This window comes from Pseudomassariella vexata, assembly GCF_002105095.1.
Source record: "Pseudomassariella vexata strain CBS 129021 chromosome Unknown BCR38scaffold_2, whole genome shotgun sequence".
NCBI lineage: Eukaryota > Fungi > Ascomycota > Sordariomycetes > Amphisphaeriales > Pseudomassariaceae > Pseudomassariella > Pseudomassariella vexata.
Genome location: NW_024467957.1, coordinates 350,828 through 368,847, shown reverse-complemented (window position 1 = coordinate 368,847; position 18,020 = coordinate 350,828). Strand labels below are relative to the sequence as shown.

At 51.4% G+C, this 18,020-nt stretch overlaps 6 protein-coding genes across 6 annotated transcripts; 3 read left to right on the top strand and 3 right to left on the bottom strand.

The window, feature by feature from the left end:
* Positions 1-1,684: 1,684 nt before the first annotated feature.
* BCR38DRAFT_520516 (rRNA processing/ribosome biogenesis-domain-containing protein) lies at positions 1,685-4,794 on the bottom strand. Its single transcript, XM_040865161.1, has 2 exons — positions 4,185-4,794; positions 1,685-4,129 (listed from the first exon to the last, which is right to left on the bottom strand). Exons 1-2 carry the CDS (start codon positions 4,527-4,529, stop codon positions 2,141-2,143), a joined length of 2,334 nt encoding a protein of 777 aa, XP_040719524.1. The 5' UTR covers positions 4,530-4,794; the 3' UTR covers positions 1,685-2,140.
* Positions 4,795-5,047: 253 nt separating this feature from the next.
* Positions 5,048-9,317, top strand: BCR38DRAFT_88247 (uncharacterized protein). Its single transcript, XM_040865722.1, has 4 exons — positions 5,048-5,400; positions 5,480-5,597; positions 5,662-8,555; positions 8,611-9,317. Exons 1-4 carry the CDS (start codon positions 5,395-5,397, stop codon positions 9,250-9,252), a joined length of 3,660 nt encoding a protein of 1,219 aa, XP_040719523.1. The 5' UTR covers positions 5,048-5,394; the 3' UTR covers positions 9,253-9,317.
* Positions 9,318-9,701: 384 nt separating this feature from the next.
* On the top strand, positions 9,702-11,088 carry BCR38DRAFT_88228 (alpha-N-methyltransferase NTM1). Its single transcript, XM_040865721.1, has 3 exons — positions 9,702-10,085; positions 10,274-10,627; positions 10,715-11,088. Exons 1-3 carry the CDS (start codon positions 9,856-9,858, stop codon positions 10,842-10,844), a joined length of 714 nt encoding a protein of 237 aa, XP_040719522.1. The 5' UTR covers positions 9,702-9,855; the 3' UTR covers positions 10,845-11,088.
* BCR38DRAFT_405279 (uncharacterized protein) lies at positions 10,939-11,944 on the bottom strand (the record flags this gene model as incomplete). The annotated part of the gene is made up of 2 exons (XM_040857949.1): positions 10,939-11,432; positions 11,512-11,944. 2 exons carry the CDS (start codon positions 11,942-11,944, stop codon positions 10,939-10,941), a joined length of 927 nt encoding a protein of 308 aa, XP_040719521.1.
* A 2,487-nt stretch (positions 11,945-14,431) lies between these two features.
* BCR38DRAFT_88304 (uncharacterized protein) lies at positions 14,432-15,232 on the bottom strand. Its single transcript, XM_040865723.1, has one exon. It carries the CDS (start codon positions 15,032-15,034, stop codon positions 14,537-14,539), a length of 498 nt encoding a protein of 165 aa, XP_040719520.1. The 5' UTR covers positions 15,035-15,232; the 3' UTR covers positions 14,432-14,536.
* A 1,516-nt stretch (positions 15,233-16,748) lies between these two features.
* On the top strand, positions 16,749-17,394 carry BCR38DRAFT_88212 (uncharacterized protein). Its single transcript, XM_040865720.1, has 2 exons — positions 16,749-17,297; positions 17,350-17,394. Exon 1 carries the CDS (start codon positions 16,876-16,878, stop codon positions 17,188-17,190), a length of 315 nt encoding a protein of 104 aa, XP_040719519.1. The 5' UTR covers positions 16,749-16,875; the 3' UTR covers positions 17,191-17,297; positions 17,350-17,394.
* Positions 17,395-18,020: the final 626 nt, after the last annotated feature.

The window sequence follows — 18,020 nt, the reverse complement described above, 5'->3', positions numbered from 1 at the left end:
TATTGATGTCCGACCCCTTTTTGGCTTAATGACCGCTCGATGTCTTGATGCATGAGCATCTGGGGACTTAAAACTCAACAATTATGATTGTCAGATGAAAGACGTATACACCAAGACTGACAGGTATGTTCGCTCAGCAGTGACGGGCTTTGCCGACAGAATGGTGTAGAGCATGTTTCCGAGTTCGAACAGCATACTTTTGCCATTGACATAGCATTTTGACGGCGCCTTTCGCTATGCAAACGAGTGAAATGGTACGTATCAGCCAAATTTGGCATGGATATTATTTTGATTGGTATTTTCGGACTAACAATCCAGCTGTAGCAACAACCGCATATGCGCTCAAGTACCTTTAAGGGGGAAGGCCATGTCCTTTCGTGGCCTTTGCTGAATTCTGGCAGTGTTCAATAGATTCTCACATTTATTCATGGAAAGTATATGCGATATAGTTGGGTACTCAGACACATCAAAAAGGGATTGCTCAACCCCCTATTCAGTTTTATGGGCAACCACTCAACGCGAGTCTCCGCAATTCAAGAAGACGAACAAAAGCTGAATGAATCAAGAAAGCCAGCTCAACAAAAGCAAGAGACATTCCGCTATCCGTCCGTATTATCTAAATTAAAAAAACCTCCAGCCCTTGGGTCCCCAGAATTAAGTGGTCGTGATACTCATCTGGGTCCGCTGTGGGCCTGAAATGAGTAATCTCTTGTGTATTGCTCTGCACCGAAAGATTCGTGGACGAGTTGAACGCTAGCCCCTAAGAACTAGGCCTCATTGTCCCATCCATCCTTCAGCTTGGTTTGCAGACATGCTTTTGCTGAATCCAACTGTAATTGGTATTTTATGACAGTAAAGTTGTCTTTTTAAAAACCGTGGTGCTGGAGACCGTGGTAAGATACTGTATTGCGAGGTTCTCGCAACATTCAACGGCTCCAATCCTTTTCACTATGTCAAAGAGTCAGCTAGTGTTTTGAAGGGCTAGGTTCATAAGCCCGGTTGAAGTTATCCATGACTAATCACGCGAAGTATAATTCCGTTCCGTTCCTGGCTTGGACGCTTGAGAAACTTGATACGCCGTTGAAAGCGATTGAATGGGCTTATGTTACAGTAAATGGCCCTATACGTCCTTGATCCTGATCCAGAGTTACTTGAAACTGTTGGTTAGGGACTTATTAACTGTCGTGTTCCTAGTCATAAAGTGCTTCATAAATGTAGATATTCTTAGCTCAGTGTGCCGAACTTGGCGATTAATTCCACTATACCGGCGAAGTTGGTTGCGGTGCGAGCGACAGAATATTTCTCATGAACAAGAAGCATATCAGCAGGGATTTTGTTGGTTGCGGATACTTCTGCACCTTTGTTTGGCGTCCGGCGTATCTCAGAGACCATCTTCTACAGATTCAGGCATGATGGAACTAGCAGTCGCAGTGATGTCTTTCCTACGACAAGAAGATGAGTAACAACTACCAAACTTTGGCTGTCAAAGATATATGAACTGCGTTCAAATAGCATCTTGGAACTAAACTACCTCGGTACCTCAACAGGGTTTAGACAATGGTTTTCATAGACAACAACAAAGCACCATGCCACAAAGCATGCAGTATCGACAAAGACGAACTCGAAAATGTCAGTTTAAATTTTACCTACCAGGATTACAAAGAGATTTTCAAGTCATGTTGAACTGCTTTCATCGTACTTGAGTGACAACATGCCAACTTTGTGCGTGGCAAGCAGTTGTGCATTGTAAGTGGTGAAGTAATCCACCACCGTATACCAGCCTGGCGTCCCAGTTTACAAGCCTGCATTCCTCCACTCCATAAAAGCTACGGCACTATTGCATTCTAACGTCACTTTGGAGTCACGTTGCACTTTCACCGCCATGGCGTCCAACGATGACCCCCGTGCGACCAGTCCTGACCTGAAGGCCAGACTCGAGTACTAGACTGAAATATGTCAAAATATTGACGTTTCTCTCGGCGAAAGACAATATCGACTTTGAAAAGAAAGACTCTCCCATTATGTACTTTGCAGATGAAATGCATCAAGAGACCACCGACAGCCTACATGGGGTAGGTAACTAATGAAATAGGTTGAAACCGTCTTGATCCTTGGGTAGATACCGTCACATGCTTCGCCATCATTCCTCTTCCTCCTCAGCGTCGTCATCCGACTCATCAAGTTCCATCTGCAGATGCACACTCTCATCATCGCTATTATCAGCATCCTCGCCTGTTTTTATCATCTGCCCTAGGCTAGATTCAATGATGGTTCCTACGGAAGCAAATCCGTGGTCCACTACCGTAGTGTCGACAGCGACAACCTCGACGCGTTTGGAGACAGCAACATCGATATCGTCTGTCTCAGTCTTCCTCTTCAGGGGGTTGACTGATGTGAGCTGGGCCTCAACTTCCGTGGTTTTTGTGACTCTTTTGTTCTGGTGAGTCGAGAAGGGACTGGGCTGAACTTCGGCCACTGGATGATGGCCTGATACCACAGCCTCAGACGCCGTATTCTTCATCACTGTGTCACCCTGGGCGTCTGGGACAGCAGCCTCAAATGGCTTATCAAAGGTTGAGCCATTGGCAGGGTTGTCGACTGACGCCTCATATTCAATACCCATGCCATCGTCGTGATCCATGAAGTCGCCAACGGCGCCAGTCCCTGTGGGTCGCAAATTGAAACGTAAAATCTCAACAATCTCATCGTGAGGGAATTGCTGATGGAGGTAAGGAAGTATTGCGTCCGCAGTCCTCCCATTCTTGTCTCGCGCAGGATGCAGGACGCTAGCCACCTGCGCTTTTTTTATGCGGCATAATATGGCCGTCCTGAGCATGCGTGAACGGAGCGAAGAATTGATGTACTGCTGTGGCAGGTTACTGAAGAGCGTTACTAGGAGCTCCTCCGCCGCAGTCTTGTGTTCCGGCTCAAGGATAACAGGTAGGGTCTCCTCATCGCTTTGCGAAGGAAGAAAAGAATCGGCATTCTGGCTGCCATTGTTAGACTTGGAGCCATTTTGCAGACCCATCGTGGCTTGTTGTCGGGGGACCCTGAGGTGGCCACCAGCACCAAGTAGATCTTGACAGCATGATTGAATCGTCAATGTCAACGAGTCAACATTAATCTTGGTCATGGACGGTCTGCAAAGCTGAAGTACCACGTTCGATAGTGCAAAGGCGACCGAACGTATCTCGGGAAGACGATAGCTTGCGTCGAACATTCGTAGTATCTGATCCAAGGTCTCCTGGGCCAATGGGAGGAAATTTCTTCCTAGTCGTTGAGCCAGCACCGAGAGAAGCCGCATGGCGGCAACTTGAACGTCGGGGAAGACTGACCACAGCTCATCCTTTTCCTCCCTTCCGACTGCAGCGTTCATCTGTGTCGATTCGGATTTTTCCGTTGCAGAAGTCCGAAGGATAATAGAAGATATCCTTCGCGTCAAGTCAAAAATAGAGCTGACCGGGATGGTAACCGGAGTTTTGGTTTTACAGCGGAGGCTTTCCCCAATAAATCGAAGCAAGCCGACGATTCGTTCGCTGCCCGCCTGAACACCCGTCCATTCTGGCAGCTGGTCCGGCGAAGTTCCTCCCCCAGTTGGATCCAAAGAGAAGTCGGCTGCCTGACGAACGTATCCTGACGAAGACTCCCAAGTCTCTTGCACGGCACGGAAGACTTGGTCTGCGGTGTTGTGGACGTCCTTAACCAGGCCGGTGAGATGCTTAGCCCATTCATCAGAACCTCCGCCTTTCGCGGCGGTCATGTGTAGCCGGACCACCAGGCGCCGGCTACTTCTCTGTAGTGCTTCGGGTACAAATTGCCCATCAGAAGTAGTTGGAGCAAGATACGGCCGTGCGACGTTCCGGATTTGTGCCGCAAAAGGACGCAGCGTGGTGGGAAACAAGGGTATCAAGCTAGAGAAGGCTTCAAAGACAGTGTCATTAAAGCTCAAGGGAGCTTTGGCCGCTTTACTCGTGGCTGTTGGTTTGAGTATTTGAATGCACGCAGTCGCGAACCCTGGGAGCGTAGGCGTAACAATTTGCCGTACCAGCGTCTGGTATCTCTGGATCATCATGTAAATCTTGGTAAGAGTTACGACACATAACTCTTTGATCACAATGGGACCCCGTTTCTGACCACCGTTAGCCCTAATTCGAGACCGACTGGAGTCTTGCCTTTCCACATACTTGAAGGATGATCAAGAGCCCACGAACCCATGGCTCGGATTCGCTGAGTGACTGCCACCCACCAGCTTCTATGATAGCCTTGACCAAAGCGACTGCGGCAAACCGCCCCTGAACGCTCCTGCCGTTCAGAAGAGTAGTTACTTGAGTTTTCAGCTTGTGCACAAGCACTGCTGCCTCTGACCCATTCGCGCTGCTTTTCGATTCCAGTGGTTCTGAGAGCGGCCCTCGACATCGCTGCACATCCTGCAACAAAAATGGTAGCAAGTTCGGCAGATGTTCTGGTTTCGTCGATGTGAGCTTTCGACAGAGGCTGCGAAGCTCGGGTGGTAACGTCACCAACGACATGATGAATAGTTGTGTCGACTCCTGAAATGTTTATACTCGTTCCAGCGTCGCAACTTCACTTTGGACTCAGCACTTCTCTTTGCGCATCAGCGAGTGCAGAATACGCTCATGCGACGGTCTTTTCGTTTGAGAAACCCAGTATACACTAACGGAAAATCCAGAATAATATGTCCCGCAGCGCACAACGATGTAGAAACAATGGCCTATCAAGTTCAGACTGTGTTTGTATGCCTCTCAGGCGGGTAATCGCAACTGGTAATAAATCTTTTGAAGCTTTGCAGATTGAAACTTTTTAGTGGGCCCATCAAGGGCCCTGGCAAGCGGGTGCCGGTGCATAAGTTGTCTACGGGGTAATTGCAATCGCAACACAATGCCATCCATGGTCTCTCAAGGTCCGGATCATAGAAACCGCTTTAGTCGTTCAGATTCAGCGATGGAAACAGGCTGTATGTCGTACTATTAATCCGTAAGACGACATGAGAATTCAAACATTCTCCTTCATGAAATATAGCCCGGTGGTTTGCGTGATTCATCGGCAATGCATCTAACCTAGATATCGAGAGTATTTATTGCATTGTGGGCAGGGGGTACACCCCCGGCCGTGGTTGTCAATGTTCCCGAAGCCCATCAACGTCACCCCCTGCTCAATCTAGCGGTAGCTGTCAATCTGAGCTCGAATCGCGCGCCTCTAGTTAAAGTGAGTTTACCCAATTCCCTGACAAGCGAATTGGCGACGAGTCACGACGACAACGCATATGATGCCACGCGATTTGGTCTGCTGAAATTCGATATGGTATTTGCACTTTCAATCCATGATTAGCGCATCCAATCTGACCTTCAGTCGCCCAGTTGTAGCATCGTCATAATGCCGGTGTGTAAACCTAGCCCTGGTGCTCCAGCGCTGTCCTCTCCCCTACTGCAGACCGTCGCTGACCAACCCTGCTTTGTAGAAGCCAGCCAAGGATTTGAAATACCTGAACGAGCTCAACGATGCTCGCTGCGAAGATAATTGGGACTCTGTACCAGAACTCGTTCGCAAAGTTCGCAAACATGCTCCCTCCAGAGAATGTACGGCCTGATGGCGCATCCCGCCTTGCCATCAATGCAGCTGGCTAACATGACCAAAATCTAGGCCTTGCCGTAACCGCCGAAACCGAGCATGCTATCACCACCGCGCAGCCGAAACAGGCCTCGGCCTCGAGACCTACGACCGCCGCTTCTACTAAGGACTTGGAGATCACGCGGTTCTTGCCCAAGTTACTCGACGCTATCGACAATGAGCAGAGTTACCTTGAGGACAGGTTCCAGGCTCAGGTCTGTGTTGGGTGGCTGTACTGGACTGTAGGAGAGTATGAACTTGCTGCGGCCCGACTACCGCAGAGCCTAGACGAGGAGTTTGTGCGCTTCGAACAAACCGAAAACTTATCCGAATGGACACGGGTTTGTACCTTGAAGGCCGCCTATCTGAGAGCATGTTGCCTGTCCAAGAAAGACGACAGGATTGGGGCTCTGACGGCATTTGAATCTGCCCTGGTCTCTCTGTCAAGCATTTGGACAGCACAAAAGGGTCGTGCCCAACTACAATTCTGGGCTGAACTGTTCTTGACCGAGTTCTGCATGCTGCAGGCTCAGGCTTTAGAAAGGGGTGAAAAGACTCTCGAGGACTCCAACTCTTTGGGTGCGTTCCGATCATGGGCGAGATACTTCGAGTCGTCTAGGCCCCAAGGGACTCCCCTGGTTGGCGGTCGCGGGTTTCGCGGTGCTGTCCCTAGGAGGAGGGTTTGGAATGAGTACTACTCCGCCATTTCCGGCATACTTGAGCTGGACCTACCCTTCCCTACCGGATACGTCACTGAGGTGGCCAAAGAAGGTTCAGCCAGGGGTCAGCTGCGAATGGAGCTCAAGAAGGTTGAGTCCACTTACGAGGCCCTTCTTTTGATGGAAACAGCATTCCCCCGGGCAGAGGAGGACAGGGAGGAAGTTGAAGATTTCGTCGGCCGAGTAATGAGAAACTGGAGCATTTTGAGCGGACGAGATTGGTATGAGCATGATCTTGGCCCTGGGGGCAAAGAAGGTCTCAGTCGAGGGGTGCTTGAGATTCTCTACCGGGCGGCGACCAAAACCTTCCATTCCACAGCAATTCTACGACATCTCTTCACCGTCCACCTAGCCGTCGCCGAGTTCGACCTGGCCTTCAAAGCTTTCGACTCATACTTGGAAATCGTGAAGAAGGGCAAGGCCCGGGTTGACAAGACGGGACATCTTGAGCCTAGTCTGGATGACGACGGGACGGTCCTAGAGACAATGTCCACGGCGATCACGGCGCTTTGCAAATATGGATTGAGTGACGCTGCCGAGAAAGCCCGCGATCTCGGCATTGAGCTAGAAGAAATGCTTTCGAAACTTCCTGCGCCTCTCCCGAATGCGGACGATAGCATCACAACTTTGGATGAAGAGACAGCCAATGGTGTTGTTCTTCATCCCCGGCTAACCTCCAGAGTCAATGCTCTGGCATGGCAAGCGATTGGGCTCTCTCAGGCCCAATGGTCGCGAACAACCTACGATGCGGCGGCCCGCGTAGAGATCCAAGCAAAAGCCATCAGGAGCTTCCAAAAGTCACTATCACCGGATACCGGCAACCCAACAGACGTCAGAACTTTGTTCACGCTTGGTCTATTGCTTGCTGAGCAAAGAGAACTGAGCGCAGCTATAGATATCGTGAAAGCTGCGCTGATGTCTAATAAGAAGACTGGAGAGCAGAATTTGTCCGCGGGTTCCTATTGGCGAGAGCGCTCCTTAATTCCCGTTTGGCACCTGCTAGCTTTGCTTTTGAGTGCGCGACAAGACTACATCATGGCTGCTCGCGCTTGCGAAGGCGCATTTGAGCAGTTCGATGATCCCACAGTATTGTTTGGCACTCCCGATTTGGATGGCAACTTTCGCAGCGACCACCTTAATGAAGTGGAGGCCAAGGATAGCAAGCCTAGCTCTAAAGGTCTTGTCGATGAGATGGACGATCTCGAGAAAGAAGTCATCATCGAGGTCAAGATGACTCAACTTGCCATTTTAGAGATACTTGAGGGCCCGGAGGTGGCAGTCAACGCTAGCCACGAGCTGCTGGTTCTGTATACGAGACTTTTCGGGAGTCTGCAGCCGAGCTCAGCCCATAAATCCACCTCGGGGGTGCCGAAAAGCTCAGCTGGGACGTTGCGAAGTTTGCGAGGAAGTATATTCGGTAACAAATCCGAAAAAGCCGCCGGCAACCTCAAACACACCGACACTATGAACAGTGAGAGGTCAGCAGCAGGGAAGTCAGATCGACCCCAAACTGCAACAACCACCGTCAGCACTGCGACCACGGCCCCTACCATCCATGTTACGAAGGAAAATGGCGATGCGAGAACTTCTCGTTCTCGAAGGTCATCGGTAGCAAGCTCGGTTGGGCGAAGGAGCAATTCAACCAAACGGTGCAACAGTCTGAAGAAGCGCGACAGGAGCGTCCCCCAACGACAACGATCAGCCAGCAGTAGTGGTGGCTTGCCTCGGCGATCAACTATCTCGGATGGCGATGCCTACTTCACACCGTTGGGAGATGGAGCGGCCAACGAACGACCAGATTTCTTTGCTGTCGGTCGCAAAAATAGCTTCTCGAGTCAGCAATCTTTCTCCAGGGGTCGGGGGCTTCTGAGGTTTGACTCGAACGTTTCGTCGAATAAAGAATCAGCAGACATGGTGTTGGATTCTCTGACGCCCCCAAACCCCCTGCCCTTGATTCAATTTCCGAAGGAGCAACTCAAGCGGCAAAGGCAGTCTATCCTCATCAAGGTGTGGCTGATGATCGGCGCCTTCTATCGGCGCTCTCACATGTACACGGACTGTCGTGGTTCTATAGAAGAGGCTCGTCTCTTGGTGGACGCTATGGAAGCGGACCTCTTTAAAGATACAGGTAGCTCTGTGACGACCAACAACCCTGGCTGGGGAGGCAGACAGTGCATCGAGGAACTATGGAGCGATGTTCGTTCCGAGGTACGTATTCTGGGTGATGTTTTCAAGCTACTTCCATTTGCTGACATGAAAGCAGACTGGCTATCTACTAGTGGCCGAAGAAGAACCATATGAAGCCCGAGCTCAGTTCGAGGAGGCGCTGATGCATTATCCCAACCACCCTGCAGCAATCGTCGGGTTGTCCAATATTCTCCTGGATATCTACAGCGAGGCGCTTTTGCCGACGCCTGCCATCCCTGGCATAACATTGCCCGATGGCGAGCCAATAACTTTCAATAGCCTCACTCCGAACGCCGAAACTTCTCTGGGTGGTGGACAAAGATTAGGGAAGAGTATTTCGGTCCTGCCGACTACACCACTCGGACTTGGCACTGACAAATCCAACACTACACTTGCGCAGCATCCAAGTCCTGTCACTGCGCAGAAACTCGACAAACCTGCTGGCACTGAGGAATTGCGTGCTCCATACAAGGCGGCGTCTTTGCCCATGGTAGATCGACTGGCGGCGAGAGACCGAGCATATGGCCTGCTGTCAGGCCTCACTAAGCTAGGCAGCGGCTGGAACTACTCTGACGCTTGGTTCGCACTGGCAAGGGCACATGAAGAAAGTGGACAAGCGGGCAAAGCCAAGGAGGCGCTGTGGTGGTGCGTTGAGCTTGAAGAGGGCATGGGAGTCCGAGACTGGAATTGTGTTGGTGTTGGTGGCTATGTACTATAAGTCGGGGGTTTACCATTCACAGAGAACAAATTTGGGTTATCCGCCCCTGCGAGATGCCATTGGGTTGAGACGAAACAGAAATGCCGGGCCGGGCAATTACAGACAACAATAATGGCCACGCTGGTGCTATTCAACTATCGAAACGACTTAATGGAAGCAGATGCAAACCAAAGGTTTTTTGAGTTCCATCCCTTGCTTTGTGATCCCTGCTTTGACCCCCGTTTGAGAAGGGCCGCATTGCATATAGATTTTGTAACCTTCTATAACACCCTAAAGCCAAGAAGACTGAAAACATCTACAACTTCTCTTTTCCGTATTTTTTCTGTGCCATTAATTCCTTCAAAACGATAAGCTCTTCTTCTGCAGGTAGCCTCTAGGCGCTATCAACGGCCAAGCACGTGATGGACTTCGCTGCTTCCACAAATTTTGTTATTGGACATGGGTGGAGAGGAATCACCCCCAAGTTGCGATGGACGAGGCATCCTCAGCAGGATACCTTAGGTCATCCTGAACCTGGGATTTTTCTCTTCGACTTCAACACCACTACATTTTGAGAAGGACATATTTGCGTCCAGTCGTTCTCACATACTTCCTTTTCACACAATGTCGGAAAGCAAAAATAAAGACGGCCCCACCCCGGACTCCAAAATTCGCACCGACGACTCGCGGCAGTATTGGGAGAGCGTCGACGCAGACGAAAATGGCATGCTCGGCGGCTTTCAGGCTATCTCCAAGGTCGACTTGAGGGGGTCGAGGGCTTTTCTGGCAAAGCTTGGGTTTGGGAAGACGAGCACGTTGAGGAAAGTTCGGAGGGCGGTGGATGGCGGTGCCGGGTAGGTTGGAAGGTTTTTCTTGCTCGATGTATAGGTGGAAGGATGCATTGGGATCCTCGAGTCCATTTTGAAGGATAAAGGAAAGGGTGATCAGGATCCGTGAGGGATGCAAAGGAAGACAATGACGGGCCTCGATGTTGAACTTGACTTGTCATTCAATTGACCAAGCGCTAACTGGTCACTGCTAGAATTGGCCGCATCACCAAAAACCTCCTGATCGACGTGTCAGACACAGTCGACATAGTGGAGCCCATCGCCAAGTTCACGGCCGAGCTCAAGGACGTGTCGGGTGTGGGCCACGTCTTCAATGTCGGGCTCGAGGAGTGGCAGCCCATGGAGGGTGTGTCCTATGACATTATTTGGAACCAGTGGGTTGTGGGCCACCTGACAGATGCACAGCTCATCAAGTATCTGGAGCGGTGCAAGGAGGCGCTGAGCCGAGATGAAGAGACCGGGAGGACGATCGGGTTGATTGTGCTCAAGGAGAACTTGACGAGGACGAACGAGGACTTGTTTGATGAGACGGATAGCTCGGTGACAAGGTGAGTTCGGGTTGGGGTTCCTTTCGGTTATGCTTCTCGGTTGGTGTTTGGGACTGGCTTGATGCTCATTGATGCTGACATTTACAGACACGATGGAAGCTTTAAACGACTATTCGCCGCGGCTGGGTTGAAAATAGTCAGGACCGAGTTGCAGAATGGGCTCCCTAAGCAAATATTCCCAGTACGAATGTACGCTCTTAGACCGAAGGATTCGTAGCAGCTGGTCAGATCTGACTAAAATAAAACAAATCATCAAGACTTCATTGCTTCATCATCTCATATCAAGGGCAATTCATCGCGCTTATCTACGCCTACGCTCCTAATCTGTACTCAAACGGCGCTGTCCCCTTGATCCCCACGTCGATCCTGTACAACCCACCACTGAGATCCACTTCTTCGGGCGTGCCCTCACCCTCGGCCATCCCCGCGGTCGTGATGAACAACTCGCTTCCGACAAATTCGACACAAGTCACATTCTTGGTCGGTAGCTTGATCTTCCCAACGAGTTTGCCTTGGGGCGATACCTTGAGGACGCACGACTCGCCATAAACAGCCGTCCACAGGTTGCCCTCAGCATCGATGCGGTGCCCATCCGGCTCTCCGGGTCCATCGTGCACGTAGAACACACGCTCATTGGTGAGGGCGTCGTCAGCTTCCGAGTAGTCGAAGCTGTAGAGCGTCCGGGCCGTCGAGTGCGTGAAGTACATGGTCTTGCCGTCCAGGGACCAGCTGACTGAGTTGGGGATCGAGACGGGGTGCCGTACGTTCTGGGTCGCCTTGCCTCCTGCGAACAAGTGGAGAGATCCTAGAGAGTTTGTCAGGAAACCGGACATAATCAGAATGTCTTGCTGCTTTAGCCACGCCTCGAGACTGGAATTCCGTACCTTCAGGGAGAACATCGCCCAGACCGAAATCCGTCATGGTGCCCAACCAAAACCGTCCGTGGGGGTCAACAGCGCCATCGTTGCTCCTAAGACGCTCCTTATGCTGGGTAGCCTCGAAATTCGCGATGTACTCGTATTTGCCCGTCTTGCGGTCCAACACGGCGATTCCATACTTTGCGCCGATGAGGATTTTCTCACGCGGGTCTACGCCCTCGATGTCCGCAGTAACCGTGACGGGAACATCGAACTGCAGCGTGGTGACCGATTCGGGACCCTTGGTCAAATCCACCGTGTGCAGTCGCTTGTTCTTGATATCGACGAATCGCAAGCTGTTGGTCGCCTTCTCGTAGTATGGACCCTCGCCGAGGCCACAGTGAAGGTTGAGGTATGGCTCCTTGACCTCCCATTGCTGGATACCCGACGTGGTAGACATGTTGTTCTAATAATTTTGGCCAGGCAACACGAGACACGCACAAATCGTGCTGAGGGTTGCGCAAGGTGCGACGTGATCAATCCGCTCCGGGGCGGTACAGACGTCGTGGCGGCTCTCGGTGCAGGTCGGTCCACTTCTTCGACTTGCCTCCGAAGATCGCACTGACGTTTCGCAAAAGGCCGGCTTTCACGATGGATGATTTGCACTCTGGCGGAAAGCAGAACATCAGCTCTTGAATAATCACTCCAGAGCAACGAGGCAAAGATCATTTTAAGTCCCTTTCCTACGGTTCCTGCTTCCGAGACGCGATCGAAGATTCACTGCAGACGGAACACGGGCCTGCACCCCGCCGACTCGATATTTCTCCGTCCATTTTCATCTCGGCCGCCCGGTTGAAAGGCATTTCACGTTGCTGTCAAGTTGGCGGCTATATCGTCAACCGATAGATGGCCCTTGCTAACGCATGGATGATGCAGCGCAAATTGGTGTGTGATTGAGGGAAAACGGTTGAGGCAGGCGGCGAAGGTTCCTCCAACTCTAAGCCACTACCACGTTAGACACATCGCTGTCTGAGTAGAGCGGCACCGCCGCGCAAATCTGACAAGGAAATCCCGCTACGTCTCGCAACAGCCCTTGGAAGGATGATGGGCTCACGAGGAGCTGACGACGCCACTGGAGGGATTGTCAACGTCTGTATTTGAAGTGTTGCCTTTTTTGGGCCTCAGTGCCTCTCAGCAGTGCCTGTGGCTATCCTCCTCCATTGAAATGCCGTATGTGCCGTAACGGAAGCACTGAGCAGCTGCAAGTCCGGGTCCCGCTCTCGGGCATCTAGTGTAGACTGGATTCGGGCATCACCAACAGGGCTTGACCTTGTCGGCTAGCTTGCGCACCAAGACGCAACGGCTTCAATCAAGTCTTTTTTTCGTGCCGTTCCGCATAACCCCAAAAGACCACATGATCGACCACCAATGCAGGTAGTCAAAGATAGCCCTGAGACTTCGAGCTAGAGCGAGATGCAGCAGATTGTGTATCTCGTCATCTGAGCACGGCTTTCCCCCACTTAGGCGTTGCGAGAATATTGGAGTCTTTTTATCGACATCCTTGCCTGATACAAAGCCGATATAGGGCCTCTATGATTTGCGGCACGAAGCAATGTGGAAGGAGTAACGCATGTCTGTCAAACAAGCCTTCTAGTATGTACGCAAGCCCAGTCGCTGATTCGCCGACCGCGGTGGCTTCAAAAATAGGGCCGGCAGCGGCGGTTGTCCGTGGTTGCGGCCGACGGATCTAATGAGGTCGACAGAGTGAAAGTGATGAGCAATGTATGTTCGGAATGATAGGATTTTCGATTTTCGAAAGCTGCGTTCATGCCGACGGCAATTGTGACCCAACCGCGACCACCGCTTCGCGCCTCAGGTAGCTCCAATCACTTGCGGACGGGTTCAAATGTGAGAAATGATCGCAATCAGCTCTGACCAGTATTGACCCTGGCGTAAAACGAGTTACGAGGCGGGCATCCCTGCAAGCAATAGAACATTCTGTTTTGCATGCATGCCATAATAATCTTGACCATGGCGTGTCACCAATCTCCCGATCAAGATACGGAATGCTCGGCAAAGCCCCAAACCTAGAAACCTGGGGACGCGAACGGCGAGATTGGTCTTCAATGAACCATAAGCGCCTGGTCAAAGGTGACAACGATGGATAGCTGCAGTTTGTGCAACTATCAGTGCTATGGAACGGCACTGACACTATCTAGTTCTTGCCCGTCTCCGCAACGCCGTTCTCCAGGATTATGTCCAGCGTCGACGAACCATCAAGGAATTAGACACGGGTGTATTAGGTATGCGAAAGCGCGTTGCACGAATTTCGACCAAGTCGTTTGTTTTGACAGCTGGGTGAGCTTCAACAAAACGATATCTTTCACCCGATCCATTCAATGGAGACCCTTGCCCCTGTCACCATCGAGTTCCACAGACCAGGGCTATATGGTGGTTCATTCCGGGTAGCATGCCGCGGACTTCTTAATGACCAACGTACGAATTCATTGCTCGATGGTGTGTAATTACTCGTGCGCCACACGTTGAGGGTGGTTCTTCCCAAGTTCTTGTAAAGGGATGTGAGAGGCTTAATAACCCATGGCCAGACACCGAGCCTTGCATAGTTTTGCAGGCTTGCCATTATCGAGTGTTGCGTATGGAAGCAGTGGACATTAACCTTTGGCTTGTGGCCGTTGCTGCAGATCACCGGAATGACGTGTATTCTTTGCAGCTGTGCGGGCGTGAGACAGCCTCACTGGGTGACGAATTTCCCAAAATCCCCTGTCTCAGACCTTGTTCCTGGTTTCGTCAAGGCTTGCCATATTTTCCGAGTCAGGGTTGATGGTTATTAAAAAGCAAATTGTGACTAGGACCCATGATATGGAAAACGTTGCGCTATGTGCCGAACACCTGACGTCTTCGGGAGATTTTTTTCAATAAAACTTGGATCAGCATCCGCAAATCGTTATTCATACCGTAGCACTTGGTCGAAATGCAAATTGGAATATGGATTGGTGGAAGGGTACAGCCTCGGTGCCAGTGAGGACCCGGATCACTGTTTGAACAGTTGCAGGGAAAGTACACCTGCTGCCCACCTGGCTCTTCTATTTCTTTCTGGATGGTCGCCGGTCTGGGTCAGATTTAGCTGCTGACGACGGAATGAATACCAAGGGTGGTTCACAGCCTCATTCGTAGTGTCGGTTGCTTGATGAGGACATGGGCTGGGTAGCCAGCGAGACCGCCAGACTAGCCTATCACAGACGAACGTGGCTCCCCTTCCCACTCGATTGGGTTCCCAGGATCTGAGCCAGAGAATCCTTGCGTTTAGGGGACGCCCATATGTCTCGCAATTTCGAGCGGCCGGCCGCATAGATGGCCGCAGACGTGGTGGTGTGAAGTAACAATCTCCTGGTCCTTGCAGACTTGCAGGTTTCTGTACAGCATGCGAATTGCATGCATCCCATAATGCCGTGGCCCGCAAGCATAGCAGTGGTCCTCGGAACCAATTCAAGGTTGATATTGCCGCCAGGAAGGTTATTTCGTCGTACATATAAGCGAACAAAGCAAGTCGACCCGAGCGCAGATGCCAAGGCAAGGAGCAAGAAAGATGCTTACCTCGCAACGATAGTCTGCCGATTGAGAAAGAAACTCTATTAAGTCCAGAATGTGTATTTACGCCAAGATTGATTTTTGATAGACAGTTAGCAGTCAGTTGCTAGCCCGGAGCGATCAACTGCATACTTGCTTCGTGGTAGGAAAGAAAAGGCGGGGACTCGAAACGACGCCCCACATCTGCACGACAGCATGTGCGATGCTGCATTCTCTCAGTACGTAGTAGAGTCTCAAAGTAGCGTCTTGGTACGTACATAGTGCGAAGATAAGCTCCATGCCCCAGGCGCTTTAATATCCTACGGCCAAGCCAACGGGGTTCTCGAAGGACACTCAGTCACCCGGCCTCTGCACACCTGCTGCAGAAGATTGGTGTGATGAGGCAGTTGAAACGGTGGCGTGCGAATGGTGACACTGTTGGTCCTGCCTGCTGGGCGTTGCCATTAGCACAAACGCCGTTGCGCTTCACAGCTCCATCCGAGTCGTTGGGGGTTGGCCCCGCGGGCACCGGGTAGGCATCCAACTGCAGCATGTAAAGTGACCGCTACTATGTATGCACTCTGCTCGGCGATCTTTGGGGCGCCTCATTTGACAGATTTGATGATGCGATCGGTGCTTGCAGGGGCGGCAGGCTGGCGATTCTTGTCAAGAGGGACCGCCATGGCCAGATGAGATGGCCAACTTGACTCGGGGATTCTTAGATTCGGCCACGGTGACAAGTCACTTGTGCGAAGACGTGATAGGAGATGTACGTAATTCATCTCGCGAAGGAAGATGAAAACTAACAGCAACTGGATTAATGAGACATTTCCGATTTATTTACCGATACCGATGGAGCTGGTCGAGTGGCTGCGCACTTGAACAGGCACAAAACCCGCTTCCGCGCTAAGAAGGTATTGAATACATTTTTCGGACTCTCGGAGCAAGAGCTGGGAAGGAGCTCCCCTGCTCGTTTCTTCCCGCCAATTCGGTACCTATCTTTGTTTTACTGTCCACTTCCCTGTCCCCACAGACGCCAACCTGGCAGAAGCACCTTCCAAACACTGAAGCTGCAAACCCCCAAGCCTGTTTCTCGACATGTTCTCTTCCAAATCTCCGTCCACGTAAAAACCAATATTGAAGGTACGGGATACTGGCACCCGTGTGGTGGACGCGGAAGTTCTCGATGTCACCTTCATCCACGCACCATGGACCAAGTTTGGCACTCCAAGAGAGCGCTCTCCATATGTTGTGATCCACCGGAACAACGGACTAGTGGTTTTCCTAATGGCTACCAGTCAAACTCATTCTATCTGCAAATCGGCTCATCTACCCTTTTGTCGAGCATCTCGACCCATCTGCTAGTCTGGGTATTGCTGATCCTGAGATGGGCATCGAAGCACACTGCGAAGTAACAGACGATTCACAGCTGGTCTCGTGCTGATCATTCAACAGCGGGGGGAGGGGTGTTTTACCCGTCCAACCGTCCAACGAAGACTCCACTTTCATAAGGCACAGCGTGACCTTATTGAACTGTTCAGGCTCCATCCACTATGCCATGAGTGCAGTGCATGCATCACTCACTCGCCAGTCCTGAAGCATCCCTCCAGAACCTTCACCGGTCTTTTCTGTGCTCGACTCAGGTACCGTAACCCCCAACCCCCAATCGACGTGTACTGCTTCTCCCTTACCTGGCTGGGCGCAAGAGGTTAGCACAGCACGCCGCCCCGTACCTTGGGATGGCTCGGTGCTGGCCCCCCCGTGCCGCTACGCGGTTGCTAGAGTAAGGACTGCGTAGCTGCCATGGCAGAGGCGGCGAGAGCTGCAGGCATTTCACAGACCCTGGGGGTGGAAGATATTGAGCCGTTCGGGACGCCGCCGAGCATCTGGCTTCCGCGGATCAATAGAAGCAATTTTGAGCCTCCACATGGCTACCAATACTCCGTATTGGCAGCCGAATCTGTCAATCTGTCAGGCATGTCTTCGCTCTGCTGTTGGTTCCGCCCTCGACTCTCTGTTCCATCGTCCTATCAGCGTGGTCCCAAGGTCAGGTTCTGCATGCGCCCCAAGACACACCTGCCGCAGTGCACTCGAATCCTCAATCCCGCGAATTTTTAAAAATGGCAAAGGCAACGGTCCAACGGTCGCTCCAGCCTTCGTTACTTCCTAGCCCCGGGTATCAACAAAGTAACACATATAAGCCCTGTCGACATCTTAGCACCGATGTGAGTCTGACATGGGACCCCTGGAGCTCTCTGCAGTGCTAAAAACCAGTAGCTTCTTTCTTCCCTGTAGGTATGCCTGTCCACCATAGCTACCGCTTGCCATGTGGGTTCCACTACTCGAACGAGTTAGTAACTCACCAGCAGAGAGGCCTAATGATAAGAACTAGGGGTGCATCGTGGACATCAAAGAAGCTGTGCCAAGGGTTGAATAAGAAAAAAAAATTAAAGGTTTAAACGGCTCAGTTATTCTCAGCTATCTCGTCTATCAACCGCCCATTGACGCAGACCATCGATCGCCTGTTGGAGTTGCTTATGGGACACCTCTTTCCTCTGTACCTAAAAAGCACACTCAGCCAAAGCTCAGCCAAAGGGCAGACGGATGCTAAGCTTACCAGCTATTTGGTAACAGCCCTGCCGTCATTTCTTTGGACTGACCGTCATCGCCCGCATATTTCTCGACTTCACAGCCCCCATCCTTCCAGCGGGTGCTTCCCTCGTTCTTATTCGCAAATATTCGACACAGCGAGCTTCATACATTAAACAAGCTACCAACCTGACCTTGGCTCTCCAACACTTGCCAGTCCTTTCGAAGCTCAGGGCTGCGGTAGCGTCTGTTGGCCATTCATTGCACAGGGCTTCTCCTCAGAGCCATGACTGGTCCGCTTTGCTGCATCTAATCCCACAGATCACAAACCACACTTTCCCGGATTAGCACATTTCCAG